The 20,413-nt window shown below is 40.8% G+C and overlaps 1 protein-coding gene across 1 annotated transcript in view; it reads left to right on the top strand.

Annotated features, from left to right (window-relative positions):
• The window catches only part of Syap1 (synapse associated protein 1), a 28,446-nt gene extending 13,723 nt beyond the window's left edge, over positions 1 to 14,723 (top strand). The window contains exons 5-9 of the mRNA XM_051178734.1: positions 356 to 495; positions 9,949 to 10,094; positions 12,750 to 12,808; positions 13,234 to 13,381; positions 14,528 to 14,723. Of these exons, the coding sequence (XP_051034691.1) occupies positions 356 to 495; positions 9,949 to 10,094; positions 12,750 to 12,808; positions 13,234 to 13,381; positions 14,528 to 14,655 (621 nt within the window). The 3' untranslated portion in view covers positions 14,656 to 14,723. The remainder of the gene's footprint in view (positions 1 to 355; positions 496 to 9,948; positions 10,095 to 12,749; positions 12,809 to 13,233; positions 13,382 to 14,527) is intronic.
• The last annotated feature ends 5,690 nt before the right edge of the window (positions 14,724 to 20,413 follow it).

Here is a 20,413-nt window from a genome sequence, read left to right as displayed (position 1 = left end):
GTGAACTGGCTGGCCTCCTGGGAGCCTCTGTCCAGGTAAGTGTTACAAAAAAGTTTGGAAGGATTGTTCTCCTGTCTCTTTTAAATGACAGCTCAATGGATTTTGTAACTGAAAACTTGGTTAAAATTTAGTAATGCACACCTTGAATCCCAGCACTCAGGAGGCAAAGGCAGTGGGATATCTGAGTTCAAGGCCAGCTTGGTTTACAGATCAAGTTCCAGGGTAGCCAGAGCTACACACAGAGAAACTCTGTCTAGAAAAAAAAATCAATGTATAATGTATCCATGATACATTATAACCTATTAATTGCATTTTGTGATCCTGCCACCCATTTTTGCCTCCTTTTTCATCACAGGACAAGAGGAATTTCCTTCGTGACCCACCAGCTGGTGTGCACTTTAACTTTGACTTTGATCAGATGTACCCTGTCGCCCTGGTCATGCTCCAAGAGGATGAGCTACTAAGCAAGATGAGATTTGCCCTTGTTCCTAAACTGTAAGCACCATATCCTTCAGTCAGAGAGACACTGATCACTCCTACAGTGATGATTTCTGTTTCACAGTAGAGATTTCACTTTCCTAAGGACTCTATCTAGTTAATATGTACAGTGTTAAGGAAGAGTCACTGAATAGAGGCCAGAATCCTCTTGACACTATCTGTTGATCCAAACAGGCCCCATAGCCCTTCAGAGGCCCTGTTTGTTTGGCAGCATGCCCGAAAATAGAAAGGGAGGGCAGACTTGGCATGAAAGTCAGGATAGGAAGGAGGTGTGTTCTTTAGCCAAGTTAAGGTAAAACATGTTTCCTTCAGAAAGAACAAATAGACTCAAAGAAAATCAGATCTGTAAAGGGTTCCCTTGCCTTTTTCCTGAAATCCATGTTGTGTATTCAGGCTCAGCAATAGCTGTCTTCTATCCTTTTGTGGTTTTTCTTCCACCAAAGAAAGGCCATTCCCTACACACAAAATCCCAGTTGCCCTTTAAGCTCCAGAACTTTTTCCATCATCCTGACAGCAGAGGGCAGCCTTCCCCTCTGCAGCATCCCTGCGGCTTTGTCTGCCTCTTACTCTCATGTAGGGTTTTTGTTGTTGTGTTTGCAGTACTGGAAATTGAATTTAGGACCTGGCTCACACCAGGCAATGTTTTAATGCTGAAATACATACCCAGACCTCTTTTTGACTTTTTTTTATTTTAACTAGGTTGCCTAGCTGGGTCTTGAAGTCAATCTATATCCTCAGCAGGCCTTGAAATGTCAATCCTCCTGCTTCAGGCTCCCAAGTAACTAGGTTTACAGACCTGAGCTACCAGGCCTGGTTTTTATTATGATGATTATGATTGTCACTGCTATTTATTTTGTTCATATTTTTTGAAGTCAGCTTTCCAAGCAGGGCTTGGCTCAGAACTATAATCCTAGCAGTTGAGAGGTAGAGGCAGAAGGATTGTGAGAGGCCATTCTGGGTCACAAGTGAGAAACCCTATTTCTAAACAAAATAAAGGCAGGGTATTGTGATTTAACATTTCTCATCCCAGTACACAGGAGGTTAGGGCAGAATAATCACTATGAGTTTGAGGACAGTCTGGCTTATATAGTAAGTTCCAGGCCAGCCTGAGCTATAGAGTAAGACTCTGTCCAAAAAATATTATCAAAACAAAAAAAGCTGGCATTTTTTCTTTGTAACAGAGTCCCCTTTTTAGAATGTTCTTGTTTCATGACTTTATAATTTTACCATCCCCAGAGGGTACAATTTATACTTTTCTCAAAATGTCTTCTTTCTGTGTACTTTTCTCAGAAGCTTTTTGGAACTTTGCCTTCTGGGTTGCAGGATCCTCTCCCTTGTCTTGTAGTAATGACACTGTACTGAGGATACTTGAGCACCTTATGTTGAGATGGACTTCTATGGTTGGAGAGACTTGACTACCTGTAAGTAGGTAGCTTCCCTGATAGAGGACTCTTCAACCTCCTGGCCAGCTGCAGGCAAGACAACAAGAGCCTGGTCTGACACAAACCCATGTGCAGGCTATGCCCTGTAGCTTCAGTTTGGCATCACAGCCCAAGTTCCACTGTACCAGGTGAGCTTGAATCCCACATAGGAAACTGTTAGGCTCTATCTCCTGGGAAGGGCAGGGCAAGGTGAGAGAGAGTAGAACCATCTCCCCTCTCCTCACAGGTGTCTGTGGCCCCTATTCCAGGGCCTGTCTGCAGGCCTACTTCATAGTACTGGCCACCCGTCCCATGGGTAGCATAACTCCACACAGTACATTTTTGTTTGCCTGTTGACTTTTCAGCTTCCACTGTCCTACCCTATCTTATTTCCACTGTCTATAGGATTTTTCTATGCAGATCTTCTGTGGTTTCTGGGATGTTTTCAGAGGGAATGTATATGGGTTCATGTTCATTATGCAATGTTTAGCTGACCACATAGAGATTTTGACAAACATGTCCTACTCCTTGGGATCATATGGCAGCTCAAGTCTTTTGTCTGTGTGAGAATACTACTTTGATAAAGTTCCTCTAGCCTAGGGAAGCCAGTTATATAGAACCTTTTGTGTTTTCCTCTATAGTAAAACTCTTTTCTCTATAACTATCAACATTCTGGTGGCGAATTCCATTTTATTGTTGTTTGGCTTTGTTTTGTTTTTGAGACAGGCTTGCATATAACGCAGATTGGCCTCAAATGCCATATGTAGCTGAAGATGACCATGGATGGATGCCTGATCTCCTACCTTCACCTCCCAAAAGCTGGGTTTATAAGCACATACCACTAGATCCAGTTACCCTGGCTGGCCTGAAACTCTTATTGACCAGGCTGTCCACCCCAGTCTTTCAGGGATCCTCTTGCTTCTTCGTGCTATGTGCTGTGGGCTATGTGCTAGGTGCTGGGATTGGAGGCATGAGTCATCACAACCAACCTTCCTTATGAGACTTGTTTTCCATATACCAGGCTGGTTTCAATCTTGCTATGGAATCAGTCAAGGATGACCCTGAACTTTTGATCCTCCTTTAACTTCCTTGACATTCCAAGTGCTAAGATCAATTTCTACAGTTTAACCTCACACTTCCAAAAGAAAAGTATAGCTAAATTCACATTGCAAATTTCATCGTTAGAGTGTGGCTAAAATAGCTATTTTTAATTGAGGATATAAAGAAGTATACCATCTTTTCCTCTACTGCATATGCTCACAAACCCCTAGGAATTGACTTTTATTGTTTTAAAAGATGAAGGGATAAATAAGAGAAGTATTCTGCCCTGATAGATGGACACAAAAATTATCATTTTTATGAGACAGGGTTTTTCTGTATTGCTTTGGAGCCTGTCCTGGAACTGGCTCTGTAGACCAGGCTGGCCTTGAACTCACAGAGATCGACCTGCCTCTCTACCTCCAGAGTGCTGGGATTAAAGGCAATCACCACCAATGCCCAGCACAATATTATTTTTAACTGGGCATGGTGTCACACCCCTATCATCCTAATACTCAGGAGGCTGAGGATAGAGAATTGGAGACCAGCCTGGGATATATATTTTTAAAGTCTAGCTTTGGGGACTAGAAAGATGACTCTGGTTAAGAGCACTAACTGTGCTTCCAGGGGACCCAGGTTTGATTCCTTGTACGTACATGGTAACTTGCAACCATCTGTAATTCCAGAGGATATGATGCTCTCTTCTGGCCTATGTGGGCACAGGCATACACATGCTGCACAAACATATCTTCAGGCAAAAGTACCCATACAAATAAAATATTTGATAAAAATCCAGCTTGAGATGGTTCAGTGGGTAAAGACACTTGCTGCTAAGATTGAGGACCTGAGTTAAGTCCTTGGGGCTACATGGTAGAAAGAAACTATGAGACTTGGGGGAATAAAATGGACCTGTTTACATTTTAAGGCCCAAGGTCTTAAGCCAAAACATCAGAGCCAGGCAAAAGTGAATTTGCAGCTAAGTGTGCTAACATACACCTATAATCTGAGTGTTTAGGAGGTTGAGACAAGAAGAATGCTACTAGTTTGAGACCTTACATAGTAAGTTCCAGGCAAAGCTTGTGTTACAGGCTAAGTGAAACTTTGTCTCAAAGGGGGGAAACGTTGAGAAAGTGGGCTGCCTAAGTATCTTCAAGGCCACTTTTAATTCTGAGCTCTGTGAAACATCTCACATGAACAAACCTTGGGTGTACTAATGTCTCTGTGGTGACTCATGGGCTCTGTTTGCTCTTTTGATGAGCAAAAACAACCATTTGGACTTCTTTCTTTGCCAGACTCCCTCCCTCTTGATGTAAGAGAGGCAGACACTTTGCAGAAAACTGGTGTGTCACCCTCTAGGGAAGAATCACACTCCAGATGACATTGTAAAGGTTCCAAAAGGTCCTCTGATAAAGAAACCTCCTGGGCACAGCTGCAGCTCCCAAACACAAATGCATTTCTGCTTTTGTGTTGGATTTAAGGCATTAGAAGCCTGTGGACACCCTATAAGGAACACAAGGCATATGTCAGCCTGTGTAGTTTCTCCCCTGCTATCAGAGGGCTTCAAAGTGTGTCTGTGATGCAGCAGCAGGGCACTTGTGGGTTCAGGCTGCCATAAGGAAGTACTGACACACACTAATGTACACTTCGAATAGTCTTCAATTTCTTTTTGTTTTTTTGAAACATGGTTTCTCTATAGTGTTGTGAGGTTTTTTTGTTTGTTTCTTTGTTGTTGTTATTATTATTATTATTATGGTTTTTCAAGACAGGGTTTCTCTGTGTAGCTTTGGAACCTGTCCTGAAACTCATTCTGTAGACCAGGTTGGTCTTGAACTCACAGAGACCTGACTGCCTCTGCCTCCCAAGTGCTGGGATCAAAGGAATGCACCACCACTGCCCAGCCCTTCAATTTATAAGTGATGGTTCAGAAAGAGCATCCAAGGCGATCAAAGTGACACTCAGAGAAGGAAAATCTAGATGCTCCACATTTGTTTATAATGGCTTGTTTTTGTTTTTATGTGGTTAGTTGGCAACAAGTTCTCACCTATTCCTTGCTGGTTTGGAATGCTATATGTAATGGAGAATAACCTTGAATTTCTGATTCTCCTGCCTCAACCCTGAAGTTAGGATTACAGATTTAGGCCACAATGCCCGGTTTATATGGTACTGGGGTTAGAACCCAGGGCTTTGTGCCTGCCAACTGAGCTCCTTCCCCAGATGTGTTCCCTTGATTCAGTTTAGGTTTGTCTTCCAAACTAGAGATTATAATTTAATTGAGAGAATAGTCATCAATTTTTAAAAATTATTATTTTGAAAGAATGAAAAGTTAGATGTGAATGCAATACAAAGACCATTTGTATAAGTACTGTGTGATAACTGATTGCACCACTGGAGCACGCACAAAGGCCATTTGTAATTCATTAATTTGTGTGTGTGTGTGTGTGTGTGTGTGTGTGTGTATGCGCGTGTGCGCCCGCCCGCCCAATATGTGTATATGGGTACAAGTGACTTGCCTTCAGTTTTGAGGTTAGAGAATAATTATAGAGTTGGTTCTCTCCTTCCACCTTTATGTGGGTCCTGGGAATCAAATTCAGGGTCACCAGGTTTGTATGACAAGTACCTTTACCTGATGGGGAGTCCAGAAGATGATATCAGATCTTCAGGAGCTGGAGTTACAAACATTTGCAAACCATCTGACATGGGTGCTGGGAACCAAACTCGTGTCCCCTGAAGTAGGAGCAAGTGGTCCTAACCACTGAGCCATCTCTCTAGCCTCCTATTAATTGGTCTTATTGTTTTGTTTTCATTTTTAGTTTTGAGATAGTCTCCTTGGTAATCCAGGCTGGCCTTGAACTCAGGATCCTCCTGCCTCAGCCTCCCAGAAAACTTTTTTTTTTTTTCATTTGAAACCTGATGTCTCATGGTCTTTGATTCTTTTTTTGTGGGAAAGGGTACTGGAGATGGAACCCAATGCCTTGCACATGGTAAAGCAATCGTTCCATCACCAAGCCCTTAAGTTCAAGCCTGAATACTTTATTATGTAGTCCCTATAGACATTCATTCTTTCCCACAACCCCAGTATGACTATCAAATCAGGTCACAGGCAACCAGCAGATCTCATATTATTACAATCTTGTTTTCAGGCCCTGTTTTAAATGTTTTATTTGTTCTGATAATGTTCTCTTTAGCAAAAGAATCCAATTAATTTAACAAAGAATCCAGTTAATATCATAGATTACATTTAGTTCTTATGTCTCATCAGTCTCTTTTCATCACTTGGACCTTGTATAAGGCACACTTTTATTTGTCCCAATATAGTTAATACCTTGTTCACTTGAAGGTGCTGTTTGGCAGGCTTCTTAACTGTAAAATTACTGTTTTCCTCTTGGAAAGTAATTAGTATTGAGTATAATGGCAAGGCCTGTAATACCAATACTCAGGAAGCAGAGACAGAATACCAAGTTCAAGACTAGCCTGGGCTATATTTTGAGACCATGTCTCAAATAATTATAATGATAATAATTAGAAGTGGGCACATCTGACAGTTGTGCACATCTGATCCTACTACTGGGGCTACATAGTGAGTTCAGTGCCAGCCTGAGTACACATCACAATGCTGTTTAAATAAACAAGTAAGGGGTTGGGGAGATGGCTCAGAGATTAAGAGCACTTGATGCTTCTGCAGAGGATCCAGATTCAGTTTCCAACACCAATATTGGATGGCTCACAACCCCCTGCAACTCCAGCTCCAAGGGATGTGATGCCTTCTGGTCTCTGCAAGTACTGCAAGCACATGATAACAAGTCAAAAAAAAAAGCTGGGGTCTGTGGCAAATACCTTTAATTCCAGCACTGAGGAGACTGAGACAGGAGAAGAGTCCACAGCAGCCTGAGCTGATATTACATAAAGAACTCAAGGTGAGCTATAGAGTAAGACCCTACTTCAAGGGGAGTTGGGAGGAGAAAAAAAAGTAAAAGAAATTAATATTTTGTGAATAAACACTTCATGGATTTTGTGTGGTGGTGTGTGTGTGTGTGTGTGTGTGTGTGCGTGTGTGTGTTGAAACAGTGTCTCATGTATCCCAGGCTGGCCAAGAACTGGTTTTGTTTTTTTGCCTTCTGATCCTCCTACCTGCCTCCATCTCCTGAGTACTATGATTATAGCCATATATCCCACTGTGCCTGGGGAGCAAACCCAGGACTTTGTGCATATTAGGCAAGTACTCTACCAATAGAGCTATATATCAGCGTTAAAGACTTAATGGCAACATAATATTTGGGAAGAAGGACTTGTGGGAGTCAATTCTTTCCTTCAGCCATTTGGAGCTCAGGAATCAAACTCTGGTCATTATTAGGCTTAGCAGCAAGTGCATTTGCCCACTGGCCCCATAGGGACTTTGAAATTTCATTCTATTCATCATCAAATTTTCCACATATTCTTGTATTTATATCCATATTGTCTAATGCATTTGATGCAGTGGGTTGTAATCTGTTACTATTTTGATACTCAAATCATCATTACTTTTGACCAATGGGAGCCTAGCAAAACTTACATCTGTGTCCTTTGGCAGTTGTTTTGTTTGAGATAGTTACAATATGTATCCCTGGTTGTCCTGAAACTTGCTATGTAGACCATGCTAGCCTCAAATTCAGAGATCACCTGTCTCTGCCTCCTGAGTGCTGGGATTAAAGATGTGGGCCACCACAACAACCTTCAAACTCATTTATTTTTACCTTCCTCTAATCCTAGTATACACCATTTATAAATTCAGAAAGTGCTGGTACCTTTTAATAGAAAATTAAATTTTATTCTTCCTTATTAGCACATATTAATATAATAATGGTTTTCAGAAAATGACATGGAACTGAGCATCATTGGGGTGTCACACCTCACCAGCAGAGGATATAGTTAGGAGGTGTACACATGCTCAGTTGTGTCTCCATGGAAGGAAAACTATGTCCACAGGAATACTTCCCAATAAGGATCATACTCATTTTTTCCTGCCATGTTTGTAACTCCCTGTTCTGGCAGTGAGAAGCCTGGTTCTATGACCTTTAATGTTTTTATTTTTTTCAATACTGTGCATGTCACTAAGCTCTCATTTCTAACTCCCCTTCATCCTCCACTCAGATACCACTCTCTGCTTTGTTCTTACTGTCCTTTCTAGGCCATCTATTGTGTGTACCTACCATACTCTACTTGACACCAATGCCTCAAGGCAGGCAGGTCCAATAGGCAATCAAGTTTAAGAACCACTGTGAGTTTTCAGGTTGAATAGAACTTGAGTCTTTATCAACCATCTTCAGATGGTTTTGAGTATAATTTGGTAGTAGAGGGCTTGCTTAGTTTTCACAAAGCCTTGGGTTCTATCCCCAATTCTGCCCCACACCCAAAGTCTTTATAACATCTCCCATTGTTTCTACTATTTGCTAGCTACTTTAGCAAGCTGCCAGCTAGTTATTTTCTAAGCCAGGTGTGGTAGCAAAAACCTATAATCCTAGCACTTGAGTGATGGAGACAGGAGGATCAGGAGTTCAAGGTCAACCTTAGCTATGTCGTGATTTTGAGGCCAGCCTGTGATACATGAGACTCAGTCTTTTTTTGGTTTTTTGTTTTGTTTTGGACTGTTTTTCAAGACAGGGTTTCTCTGTATTGCCTTGGCTGTCCTGGAACTAGCTCTGTAGACTAGGCTGGCCTCAAACTCACAGAGATCTGCCTGCCTCTGCCTTTTGAGTGCTGGGATTAAAGATGTGCACCACCACCCAGTGGGACTCAATCTCAAAAAAAAAAAAAAAAAAAAAAAAAAAAAAAAACAAGGGGTAGGGAGATGACTCATCAGTTAAACACTTGCCTGGTAAGCATGAAGACTTACTCAAATGCTCAGGACCAATGTTGATGGGAGGTGGGTGTGGTCCAGCCTTGAAAAGAGGACACAGGATCCTGGAGCCAGCTGAACAACCAGACTAGCCATATCTAGACTGGCTGTATCAGTGAGCTCAGAGTTTGATTGACTGATCCTACCTCAGTATATAATAAAGTGGAAGAACAGTTGAGGATGGTTCCCCATCCGTATTCAACATTCATCCTCCACATACATGTGTATATATGTGCTTTCACATATTCAGACATATATACCAAAACATACAAATGTATGAAAAGTAAGAAACAACAACATCTGCAATAGTTTCTTCCTACTGCATAAAAGCATATAATCCTTTAGAAAATATAGTGTCCTGTATCAGCTTCAAGTTCCCCTGGTTAGTCACACTGCCACACATGAATGTATTGTTTCCTTCTGTCAAGAGTCAAATCTATGTATTAAATACTAAGAAATGAGGGTCACCATGATAGCTCAGCAGGTTAAGGCACTTGCTGCCAAACCACGAATTCTTGCCCCACATGGAAGAAAAAGAGAACTCCTGAAAATTGTCCTATAGACCTTACATGTATATACATACACACATGATAAGTACATGTAATTTTTAAAAAGGGACTAGAGAGATGGCTCGGCAATCAATAGCATTGGCTGCTCTTCCAAACAACCCAGATTCAATTCTGCATGGTAGCTCACCACAGTCAGTAACTCTACTTCTGGGGATTCCAATGCCTCTTTTGGCTTCCATGGTCCTTGCATACATGCAGGCAAAAATACCTGTACACATAGAATAAAATTAATAGGATAAATAGAAGCACCAGGGAATACTGGTAGTTCATGAGCATTGTATAATCTCTGCTGCTATGGAGACTATAGTGTGCCATACCCTGTTGTTTAGCTTTCACTTGTAAAGCAAATGATCATTTCCTTTGGCCCTCACAATGACTGAAAGCACTCGGACTGGAGCTTTAGCTTGGTAGTGGAGTGCAGGCTTGCCTGGTAGTGCATGAAACCCTATATTCCCAGAGCCAAATAAGTAATGATCTATTTTAGGCTTTGCTATGCTAACCTGTGTGCCCTTGACCCTCACATTCTCACATGTGTCACTGTCTATCAAAGTGTGAAGGAAGAAGTATTCTGGAGGAACTACTTCTACCGCATCTCCTTGATTAAGCAGTCAGCCCAACTCACAGCACTGGCTGCCCAGCAGCAAGCCTCTGGAAAGGAAGAGAAAAGCAGCAGAGAGGATGATTTGCCTCTGACAGGTACATTCTAGGGAGAAGAGATCATTCTGGAAGAAAAGAATTGATGTAAAATATTCCTGCTTAGAGATGGTAATGAGCTTGTCACCTTGTGTGCATCAAAAATGTTGACATCTCTGCACAGAAACATTCTTTTCTTTCCAAAGGAAATTTTCTGTTTTGCTGCCCTTTCTGGCCCAGCTTACATGTGTCTTCCCCAAGTGTATTTTTGCTATCTCATTCTTGATTCTTAATTTCTTTTTTTTTTTTTCCTGTCTTTTTCAAGACAGGATTTCTCTGTGTAGTCCTGGATGTTCTGGAACTAGCTCTATAGAGCAGACAGGCCTTAAACTCAGAGATCCACCTGCCTCTACATACTAGTGCCAGGACTAAAGGTATGCCACCAGCACCAGGCTTCTTTCCTCTTTTTATTACTCTTGGATGACAACCTTCTCTACATTCGTTTTCTTGCCCCTTTGGACTGTTTTGAGGTCTCATGTAGTCCAGGCTGGTCTTGAGCTCCTGATCCTCCTGCCTACATATCTCAAGTGCTAGGGTTACAGGCATGTGCTACCAAGGCCAGATGTTTCTCAGACTTCAATTCATCCTACTTTCCTTGGGCCTTAATGGTTGTAGAGCCCAGTCGTGCTTATTCCAGTGCAATAACAAGTATCTATTAAACATCTGGTACTTTCCTCCTGTGATGTATTACCCCTGTTTGCCAGGAAACAAGTTTTATAATATCAGCAACTGTTTGATGAACTATCATATTAATATAGGGTTGAACAGTTGACTTGGCAATTAAGAGCACTTCCTGCTCTTCCAAAGGACTTGAGTTCAGGTCCCAGCATCTACATGGATGGCTTACTGTCCCTTATACCTCCAGTTGCAGGGGACCTGATACCCTCTTCTGAATTCCATGGTTACTCAGACATAAATAAAAATAAAGCTGGGCATGGTTGCATGCACCTTTAATCTGGATGCAGAGTCAGTTAGATCTCTGAGTTGGAAGCCTTGTTGGTCTACACAGAATTCCAGACTAGTCTGGGATATATAGTAAGACCCTGTCTCAAAAAAAAAAACCAAGTAAACAAAGTAAATAGAAATAAATATTAATATGTATATATATATATATATATATTTTTAGAGTCAAAGCATTTTTTATTTAATTTATTATTTTACATGTTGATTAATATATATTGTATAATATTTTATATATTTATTTTATGGCACCAAGATTGGATCCCACCTTGCAAATACTAGGCAGGAACTCTACTGAGCTATATCTCTAGCCCTTTTATGTTTTTCCTTCATTTTTTCATGAGTGCCTGCTGTGGATATAGATATGTTCTAATTATCAATAGAATCATCTGATAAGAAGTGGGCAATTTAGTTTGTGGAATTTTATGTAAGTTATGTCATAAGACACAGGTTTTACAAACTACTAGGAGAGGCTCAGAAACTATACTCAAGGTCAGGTTGCATATAGTATCCTGAATCCCAGTAAACTTTCATTCTTTAGAAATATCCTTAAATTGTGGTTGGTTTTTGGTTTTTAGAAGGTAGCTTTTTGAGACAGGGTTTCACTGTGTAGCCGCAGCTAGTGCTGAACTTCTAAGCCATCCTGCTTCTCTGCCCCTGAAATGCTTAGATTACAGGCACAGGCTATCATTCCTGGCTTACTTAAATTAATGTTATTGGGAAATGCTACGCTGGGAATATAGCTCACATGTAAAGCACTTACCTAACATGTGCAGATAACAATACGTTCATAACCAGCACCACCGAAAATAAAAAATAAATAAATAAAGTAAAAAAGGAAAGAAAAAAAGCTGTTTCCCCAAAGACTGCCTGTTTAACAAAATGGACCTAAAAGTACTCAGTAAGGACTGTCAGCATGGTTAATACGATAAAGAGCAGAAGGGCTAGAGAGATGATTCACCAGTTAAGAGTGAGTGTTGCTTTTACAGAGGATTCAAATTCAGTCCCCAACACCCACATTAGTCAGCTCACATTGCCTGTAACTCCAGGACCAGGGGATTCAACACCCTCTGAGGAGACACATACCCCCTCACCACACACACACACACACACACACACACACACACACACACACACACACACACTTACTTAAATCTTTATAGGATAACCAACAGAATGCCAGGAGGGGTATTGTGTTTTCCTTTGTACTTTCTAACCTGGTTGGTAACAAGCTTGATAAATAGCTTCATTTTTAGTACCCTAAAAGAAACCACAGAATCAGTTATGTTGACACTGAAGACCAAAGATGGTTTCCTAATGACAATTCCATATAAGGATACTGAATGTGATTGCAGACTTAAAATGGCATTCCTGCCAGGCATGATGGTGCATATATTTAATCCCAGCACTCAGGAGGCAGAGGCATGTGGATCTCTGTGAGTTCCAGGGTAGTCAGGGCTACATAATGAGACTCTGTGTCTAAATAGATAAAACAAAAGGACACTCACCAAAGTAGGAGGTTGACATGGTAGTGCCTGGCTATGTCATGTCATAACTTCAAGAGAGCTAAAAATATACCATAAAAGCTCATTTCTGAAAATGATTTAACATCTTATCTGTGAATATTTTAGCTGTTCTTATGATTCGCATTCAAAAGTAAACGAAGCAATTATTGTCTCTTTTATTCTCACTCCTTAGAGGCAGTACGGCCGAAAACACCACCTGTCGTAATCAAATCTCAGCTTAAAACTCAAGAGGTAATACAGTTTTACATTATACCTAGTAGATGATGTCTGAAAATGAAGTTACTGGGTTAACCATCTCTGATACCATTTAAAACTGCTTGACGGTGTCAGTCTTATCCCTGCAAAATGAGGAGTCCAGTACTTGAATAGTCAAGGGCCTGTAGCTGAGAGCTGAGTTGATTTCCTGACATAAATAATTCTAGATGTGCTCATCAGGAATCAGAGAGAATGGTTTGAGTGATCTAAACAGTGAGGGAGAATAATAGCCTCAGGTGGTAACTCACTCTGTTACCAAGCAACTGCCAGTTAGAAGGTTGGAAAGCAGTGAGCATTGTCTTACAGCTAGCAGAGAAGAACAAAAAAATGAGACTGTGTTAAATTATGAGGCATGGGTGTCATTTAGAATCCATTCCAAGAGCTCTTTGGTTGCATTTCAGGATGAGGAGGAAATCTCTACCAGCCCAGGCGTTTCTGAGTTTGTCAGTGATGCCTTTGATGCCTGCAACTTAAACCAGGAGGATTTAAGAAAAGAAATGGAGCAGCTTGTACTTGATAAAAAGCAAGAGGAAACAATTGCATTAGAAGGTAACACATGCACACATACACAAATCTTTGTTCTTTTTCCTAATTCCAATATCATTTTAAAGCCAGTAGACAGAGGCTGAGGATGTAACTCAGTTGGTAGAGTGCTTACCTAGCCTGCATGAGGCCCTGAGTTCAATCCTCAGCACCATACAAAACCATACATGGTGGTGCACACTTGTAATCCCAGTATTCAAGAGGTAGAAAGATCAGAAGTTTGAGGCCACTCTTGCCCATATAAGACCTTGTCTCAGAAAAAAAATAATAAAGCCAATCAACAACTACCAACTAGGTGGGGTAGCTACAGTTCTCTAATTCCAGCACTTAGAAAGTTAAGACAGAAGATCTGACATGAATTTGAAGCCATCCTGAGTTACATCTCACTCATCCCCAACCCTAACTTTGTGTTGTTTGAGAAAGGTTCTCCTGTAGCCCAGACTGGTTCAGTCTCATTGTCTAGCCTCCTGGCCTTGACCTCCTGTCTCTTCATCTCCTGTGTGCTGGATTACAGGAATCCCACCATGCTGTCTCACCTTCCTTTTTAAGTAGCCATGTTTTTTTTTTCTCTCTTATTTCTATAACACTCTGCAGTTCAAGGTGCTGGGTTTAATATCAGACATGATAAAACTGGACATGGTGGCCACACCTGTAGTCCCAACACTCAGGTGGTAGAAGCAGGAGGGTTAGATATTGACAGTCATCCTCAGCCAGTATTGTATTGGAGGTCAACCTGGGATACATGATGCCCTCTCTCAAAGACAAGGCCACAGAGACGGCTCATCAGGTAACCATGGTCACTGCCAAGCCTGACGATCTGAGTTGGGTTCCTAGGACCTACATGGTAAGAAGAGAGATCCAGATCCTGGAAATTATCCTCTGACCTCCACACATACCCTTGTGACACCTGTGTACCTGCACTCACACATACCACACACGAACACAAAGTAGTTTTAAAATGAGGAAGAAATGGGGGCTGGAATTATAGATTAATAGAGTGCTTGCCTAGCAATGTCCAAGGCCCTGGGTTCCCATGCCTGGTACTACAAAAAGAAATGGCTAGGCCTTGTGTCAGGTATTACAGTTGAATGAATTATTACAAGTATTGAGTTCAAAAAATACCTTTCTTACCTCTCCCTTCGTTTCCTGTAGAAGATTCTGCTGATTGGGAAAAGGAGCTACAACAGGAACTTCAGGAATATGAAGTGGTAGCAGAGTCGGAGAAGCGAGATGAAAACTGGGATAAAGAAATTGAAAAGATGCTACAGGAAGAGAATTAGCCTGAAACCAATTCTTAACAGTGTGCTGACATTAAATTTTGATGCTTGCTGAATCAGAAGGCACAAAGGGGTTAACTTTAAGCAATTTGAAATTATTCTTTTTCAAGCTAAAACTTGCCTCTTCTAAAGTATGTAGAACAGCTGTTGTAATGATCAAATATAACAGGATATTGTATGTAACATTTCATATAAATCAATGATGTTGTTATAGGCAGCAGAGCTAGCTATGCCACAGAAACACAGATGAAATACTAATTTGTTTTTCACAAGGTTGGCAATATAATGTATTCTTTAGTCATGGTTTTCTAAGATATATATATATATATATATATATATATATATATATATATCCTTTTTGTTAAAGTACTTACTTAATGGCTTAATTATTATCAGAATGACCAAATTATACCAAAGAACAAGAGAAAGCACTTTCAAAACTATTTTCTTTCCAGATATTTTCCAAAATTTTGTTTGAAAGCCAAAAGCTGAGCTAAGTAAGTTCACTTGAATGGCATAAACATCACCCAATTCAAGGTTAAGAAACATTGTGCAGGTCTAGGGATGTAGTGAGCACTTACCTGTCATTCATAGTATCACAGGTTCCAACTTCAGTTTCTCAGCTTAAAAAAAAAAGCAAGTTAGAGTTGTTAAAAAAAAAAAAGGTTTACTTTCCTCTAGAACCTTTTCATTTTTCTTTGTTAAGTATACCACACATTCAACATCAGACTTTTTGTAGGAACCGGGATCTTCAGTCCATTTTGTATTAATAACCTCAAGAAGTCTGTTAACCTTAAGGTTTGTTCTCATGGTAATGGTCACTATGTATAAATATCTTAATTAAATGATTAGCCTTTATAGAATGATCTTCCTTGAAATATAACTTCTAGACCTTGCTAATTAATCCTTCTGTATTCTGCTATGCCAGCAGGCATCTGTTCATAGAATGTGATCATTTTAAAAGAGGAAGGTGATTTAACGTTAGAAAAGTAACTAGCATTCACCTTTTGTATTTTCACAGCGCCTTTATTTCATAAGGGGGAATAAAATCAAGACCTTTCTTTATAAAGAAAATTGTACATATTTATATTCTTGTACCCATAAAAACTAGTCTATGATCCTCTGGCATAGTTGGTTAGTAAGCATTACTCCCAAGTTCATCGTTTGAGATATGCACCAATAAAATGACCCAGACTGCCTCACCTCTTGGCACTTCCTTTCAGCAATAAACTTGAGTATTCTAGTAGGTCATTGATCCAATATGAAAGGGTTCCCACTTGCAGTGTCAAAAACTCTACTAAGTTTAAAGTGCTCATTTGGATTTAGTATGGTTTGAAGACATGGTTTCCTATAGTTCTGGCTGGCCTGGAATTCACTGTGTAGATCAGACTGGCCTGAAACTTAAAATGATCCTGCTACTTCTGCTTCTGCCTCTGAATGATACTTTATTAATTTGATAGAGAAAATTAATATATTGAAATTATTTTCAAACAGCTAAGAATCCTAGATATAAGCAAAACCAAGCATGGCAATGGCTGATTCTTAATACATGCACATGTATATATTTGGTGATCTCACTATAGAGATCAGGCTTGCCTTGAACTCACAGAGAACTGCTTGCCTTTGCTTCCTGATTGCTTGGAGTAAAAGTGTACCACTATACCCAGCTTAATTATGGGTGTTTTAAAGACAGGTCTCTCCAGCTAGCATCAAAGTCACAGAGATCTGCTTGCCTTTGCCTTCTAAATCCTGGGAGAAAAGATGCACTCCTACACCCAGCTTACACTAAAATTCTTACTGATGAATAAACACAAAGAAGCAAAGATTTTAGTGAAGGAAGAAAGATGAGCTTGGGCATGGGTGGTGGTACATGCCTGTAATCTCAGTACTTGGAAGGTACAAGCAGAAAAATCAGGTTCGGACTAACCATAACTTTATAGTGAATTCAAGGACAGCCTGTGCAACATGAAACTCTAACTCAAAAAATCCAAAATGGAAACAAGTGGAAAATGGGAAATCTCAGTTGTTAACTTTCAAGAAGTTGAACTTAAGCTAATGAGTTGGCCCATTGAATAAAAGCACTTGCCATGCAAACCTGAGTCCACCAGAACGCATGGTGGAAAGAATGAACCAAATCCCAAAAGTTGTTCTCTGACCTCCACATTCTCACTGTGGTGAACATGTCCATACACATACAGGCACACACACAATAATGTAAATATACATATACATACATACATATACACACACACACAAGGAGTGCAGATAGCTATGAAGGCCAGAAGAGAATGTCAGATTGCTTGGGGCTAGAGTTACAAAAGGTAGTAAGCTGCCTGACATGGGTGCTGGAAAATGGGTCCTCTGCAAAATCAGTATGCATCCTTTTCCTGCCCCAATGATAATTTTTTTAAAAGTTAAGTTGGGCAGCAGTGGTACATGTCTTTAATCCCAGCACTCAGGAGACAGAGGCAAGAGGATTGGAGTTTGAGGCCAGCCCGGACTACAGAGCAAGAGTCAGGACAGCCACAACTACTAGAGAAACCTTATCTTGAAAACCCAGAAAATAAAAACAAAAGTTAAACTAGGAGAGCTCATCTCCATAGACAAAGCAACCATTCCATCTGTTTGCACATTGCTTTGAGACATATTATAAGCCTATTTTCTGTGATAAAAAAAATATTATTGGACTAGAGGTATAATTCAGCAGTAGAACTCTTTCCTAGCATTTGTGAGGCCCTGAGAGTTTTTTTTTTAATTTTTATTACTGTACATACAAGTACCATTCTACGTTTATGGGGATCAGAGAATAACATTCAGGACTTCTACCCTTATCCATCCCCCCAACCCTCCCCTCCTGTTGCCCTTGAATACTCCCATGCATACCTGGTTCTATTTTCAAAGTAAGTTTGTTGGAGCTAAAGAGATGATTCAGTGGGTAAGAGCAATGAAAGGACCTGAGATCAGATCCCAGAAACCTTGTTATAAAAGATTAGGGTGAAGACTGGGGAGATGACTCAGCCATTAAAGGCTAGGCTAACAACCAAAAAGGTAGGCAGGGACTGGAGAGAAGGTTCGGCAGTTCAGAACATTTCCTGCTCTTCCAGAAAACACAAGTTTGGTCCCAGCACCCAGTTGAGCAGCTCATAACCACCTAGAAGTCTAGTTCCAGGCAATCCAACACCTTCTTCTGGCCTCCTCAGTCACCTACATAGGAATGACTAACACAGACATAAACATGATTCCATTTTTTAAAGGAGAAGTTAATTTTGCTGTACCATTATACCCAGAGCCTTGTACATGCCAGGCAAGCTCTCTACTCCTAACCATAAAGCTAAGCATGTGCATTTGTCTCCACTTACAAACCTCCAATATATAGCAACAAGGGGAGAAAAGTAGGTATAAACCCAAGGGTTAAAAACAGCCAGCTGCAGCAGCAAAACTTTCTGTGTGTCTGAAGCTTGGAAAGGCTCAAGATTCGGGAGGCTTCTGCCCTTACAATTTGACAGCTACATGATGATGAGGTAGGCCACTTGCTGACTCTGCTGTAGTCTAAAGGGGAAAGCCAAGAGTGAGTACTGTGAGACACAGAAGCTAATGGTTGAAATGGCTCCATGGAACTGGGAATTCCAGAGGAGGCAGGTTACAAGATCAGTCTTAAAATCCTTGTGTAGTTTGACTTCTAAAAATAACTACGTGTATCATTTTGATTTTTTAAAGCTTTTTTTTCTTTTTAGACAGGATTTAACTCTTTAACCCAGGCTTCCTTGAAATGCAATTGTCTGTGAGTGCTTTGACTTCATGCATGTCTGCAACACATGTGTGCCTGGTGTCCAAAAAAGCCAGAAGAGGGCACTGAATTCTCTGGAACTGGAGTTACAGATGATTGTGAGCTGCCATGTGGGTGCTGGGAACCAAACCCCAGTCCCCATTAAGAGCAGCAAGTACTCTTAACCATTGAGTCATCTCTACTTTTGACAAGGGTAGGAGTAGGAAGAAACACAAACATTAGAGGTCTGGGTGAGGCAGCAATGCCTGTCATAACTTAGCACTTAAGTAGTATGATGGTATGAATGAAAATGTCCCACATAGGCTCATAGGGAGTGGCACTATTAGGAGGTATGGCCTTAATGGAGTAGATGTGGTTTTGTTAGAGGAAGTGTGTCACTGGGGGTGGGCCCTAAGGTTTTAAATGCTCGAGCTAAGCCCAGTGTCACTCTCCTCTCTTCTTGCTGGCTTTGGATCCAGATATAGGACTCTCAGCTCCTTCTCCAGCACCATGTCTGCCTTCATGCCACCATGCTTCCCACCATGATGGGAATAGACTTGAACATCTGAATTGTAAGCCATCCCCAATTAAATGTTTTCCTTTATAAGTGTTGATGTGGTCATGGTGTCTTTTCATGGCAATAAAAACCCTAAGTAAGACAGGTAGGTAAGATAGGAGGAAAGCCAGTTCCAAGGCAACCTGCCTTACATGGTGAAACACATGTTTTTAGGACGTTTGGGGAAAAGGGGACCAGAGATGTAGCTCTGTTGGTACTTACATAGCAAGTGTGAAGTCCTTGGTTTGATACCCATTATCAAACAAGCAGGGTGTGGTGGTACATGCCTGTAATCCCCAAACTCAGGAGGTAGAGGCATAAAGATCAGAAGTTCAAGGTTATCCTTGACTACATAGCAAATTCTGTTCCAGTCCTGGCCACAGGGGAGCCTGTTCAAATGTATTTTTTTCCAAATTAAAAATACCCCAGCACTTGGGAAGGCAGAAATAAGCAGCTCTTTGTGAGTTTGAGGCCAGCCTGGTCTACATAGTGAGTTCAAGGACAGCCAGAGCTACATAGCAAGACCCTTTCTTAAAAAATGAAATTGAATTTTAAAAAATATCAATTAAATAAAAGAAGACTATGTCCAGGGAAATAGTTCAGTTGCAAACATGAGGGCCTGAACTTAATACCCAGAATCCACATTTTTAAAAGCTGGGCATAAACTGGGTGTGATGGTACATGCCTTTAATTCTAGCACTCAGGAGGCAGAGGCAGGCAGATCTCTAGGAGTTCAAGGTCAACACCAGCTAGGATTACATAAGGCCTTGTCTCAAAAAAAAAAGCCATCATAATGGCACATTATTTTAACCCCAGCATGGTGGAAATGAAGATGGGAGGATCCCTGGGGCTCACTAGCCAGCAGCCTAGCCTCCTTGCCAGCGAGAACCTGTCTCAAATAACAAAGTGAATGATGCCTGGGGAATGACACCTGAGGTTGAATTCTAGACTCAACATGAATGTGTACCTCCCCCTCCTGTCCACACACACACACAAAACAAAACAAAAAAACCATTGTAGTTGGGGAAGTAAAAAGTAAAATTGTTGAATGTCTCCAAATGCCAGTAAGGTTATAAAATTGGAAAAGTGAAATGTACCAAACATTTAATGTAGCTTTTCCACTACTAGAACAAGCACCATTTAGGTTATAAGATAAACTGGAAAGTGGCCATTAGTCCATTCCCAGAATGGTGATTTGAACAAGTGATGAGTCATCCATACCATTGTATGCAAATAGTTTAAGTAATGGATTCCATACCCACCATGGTCAAAAATATAAGTCTAAAAATAGAAAAAGTTACTAAGTGGGCCAATAAGATGGCTCAGAAGATAAAGGCACCTGCCACCAGGCCTGACAACCTGAGTTCAGTTACCAGGACCCACATGGTACAAGGAGAGAACAGACTACAAGTTGTCTTCTGCCCTCCACAAGCACACCA

The sequence above is a fragment of the Phodopus roborovskii genome, unplaced genomic scaffold (genome assembly GCF_943737965.1).
Source record: "Phodopus roborovskii unplaced genomic scaffold, PHOROB, whole genome shotgun sequence".
Classification (NCBI taxonomy): domain Eukaryota; kingdom Metazoa; phylum Chordata; class Mammalia; order Rodentia; family Cricetidae; genus Phodopus; species Phodopus roborovskii.
The sequence above is the reverse complement of the archived record's forward strand: the minus strand, read 5'-3'. Positions and strand labels throughout refer to the sequence as shown.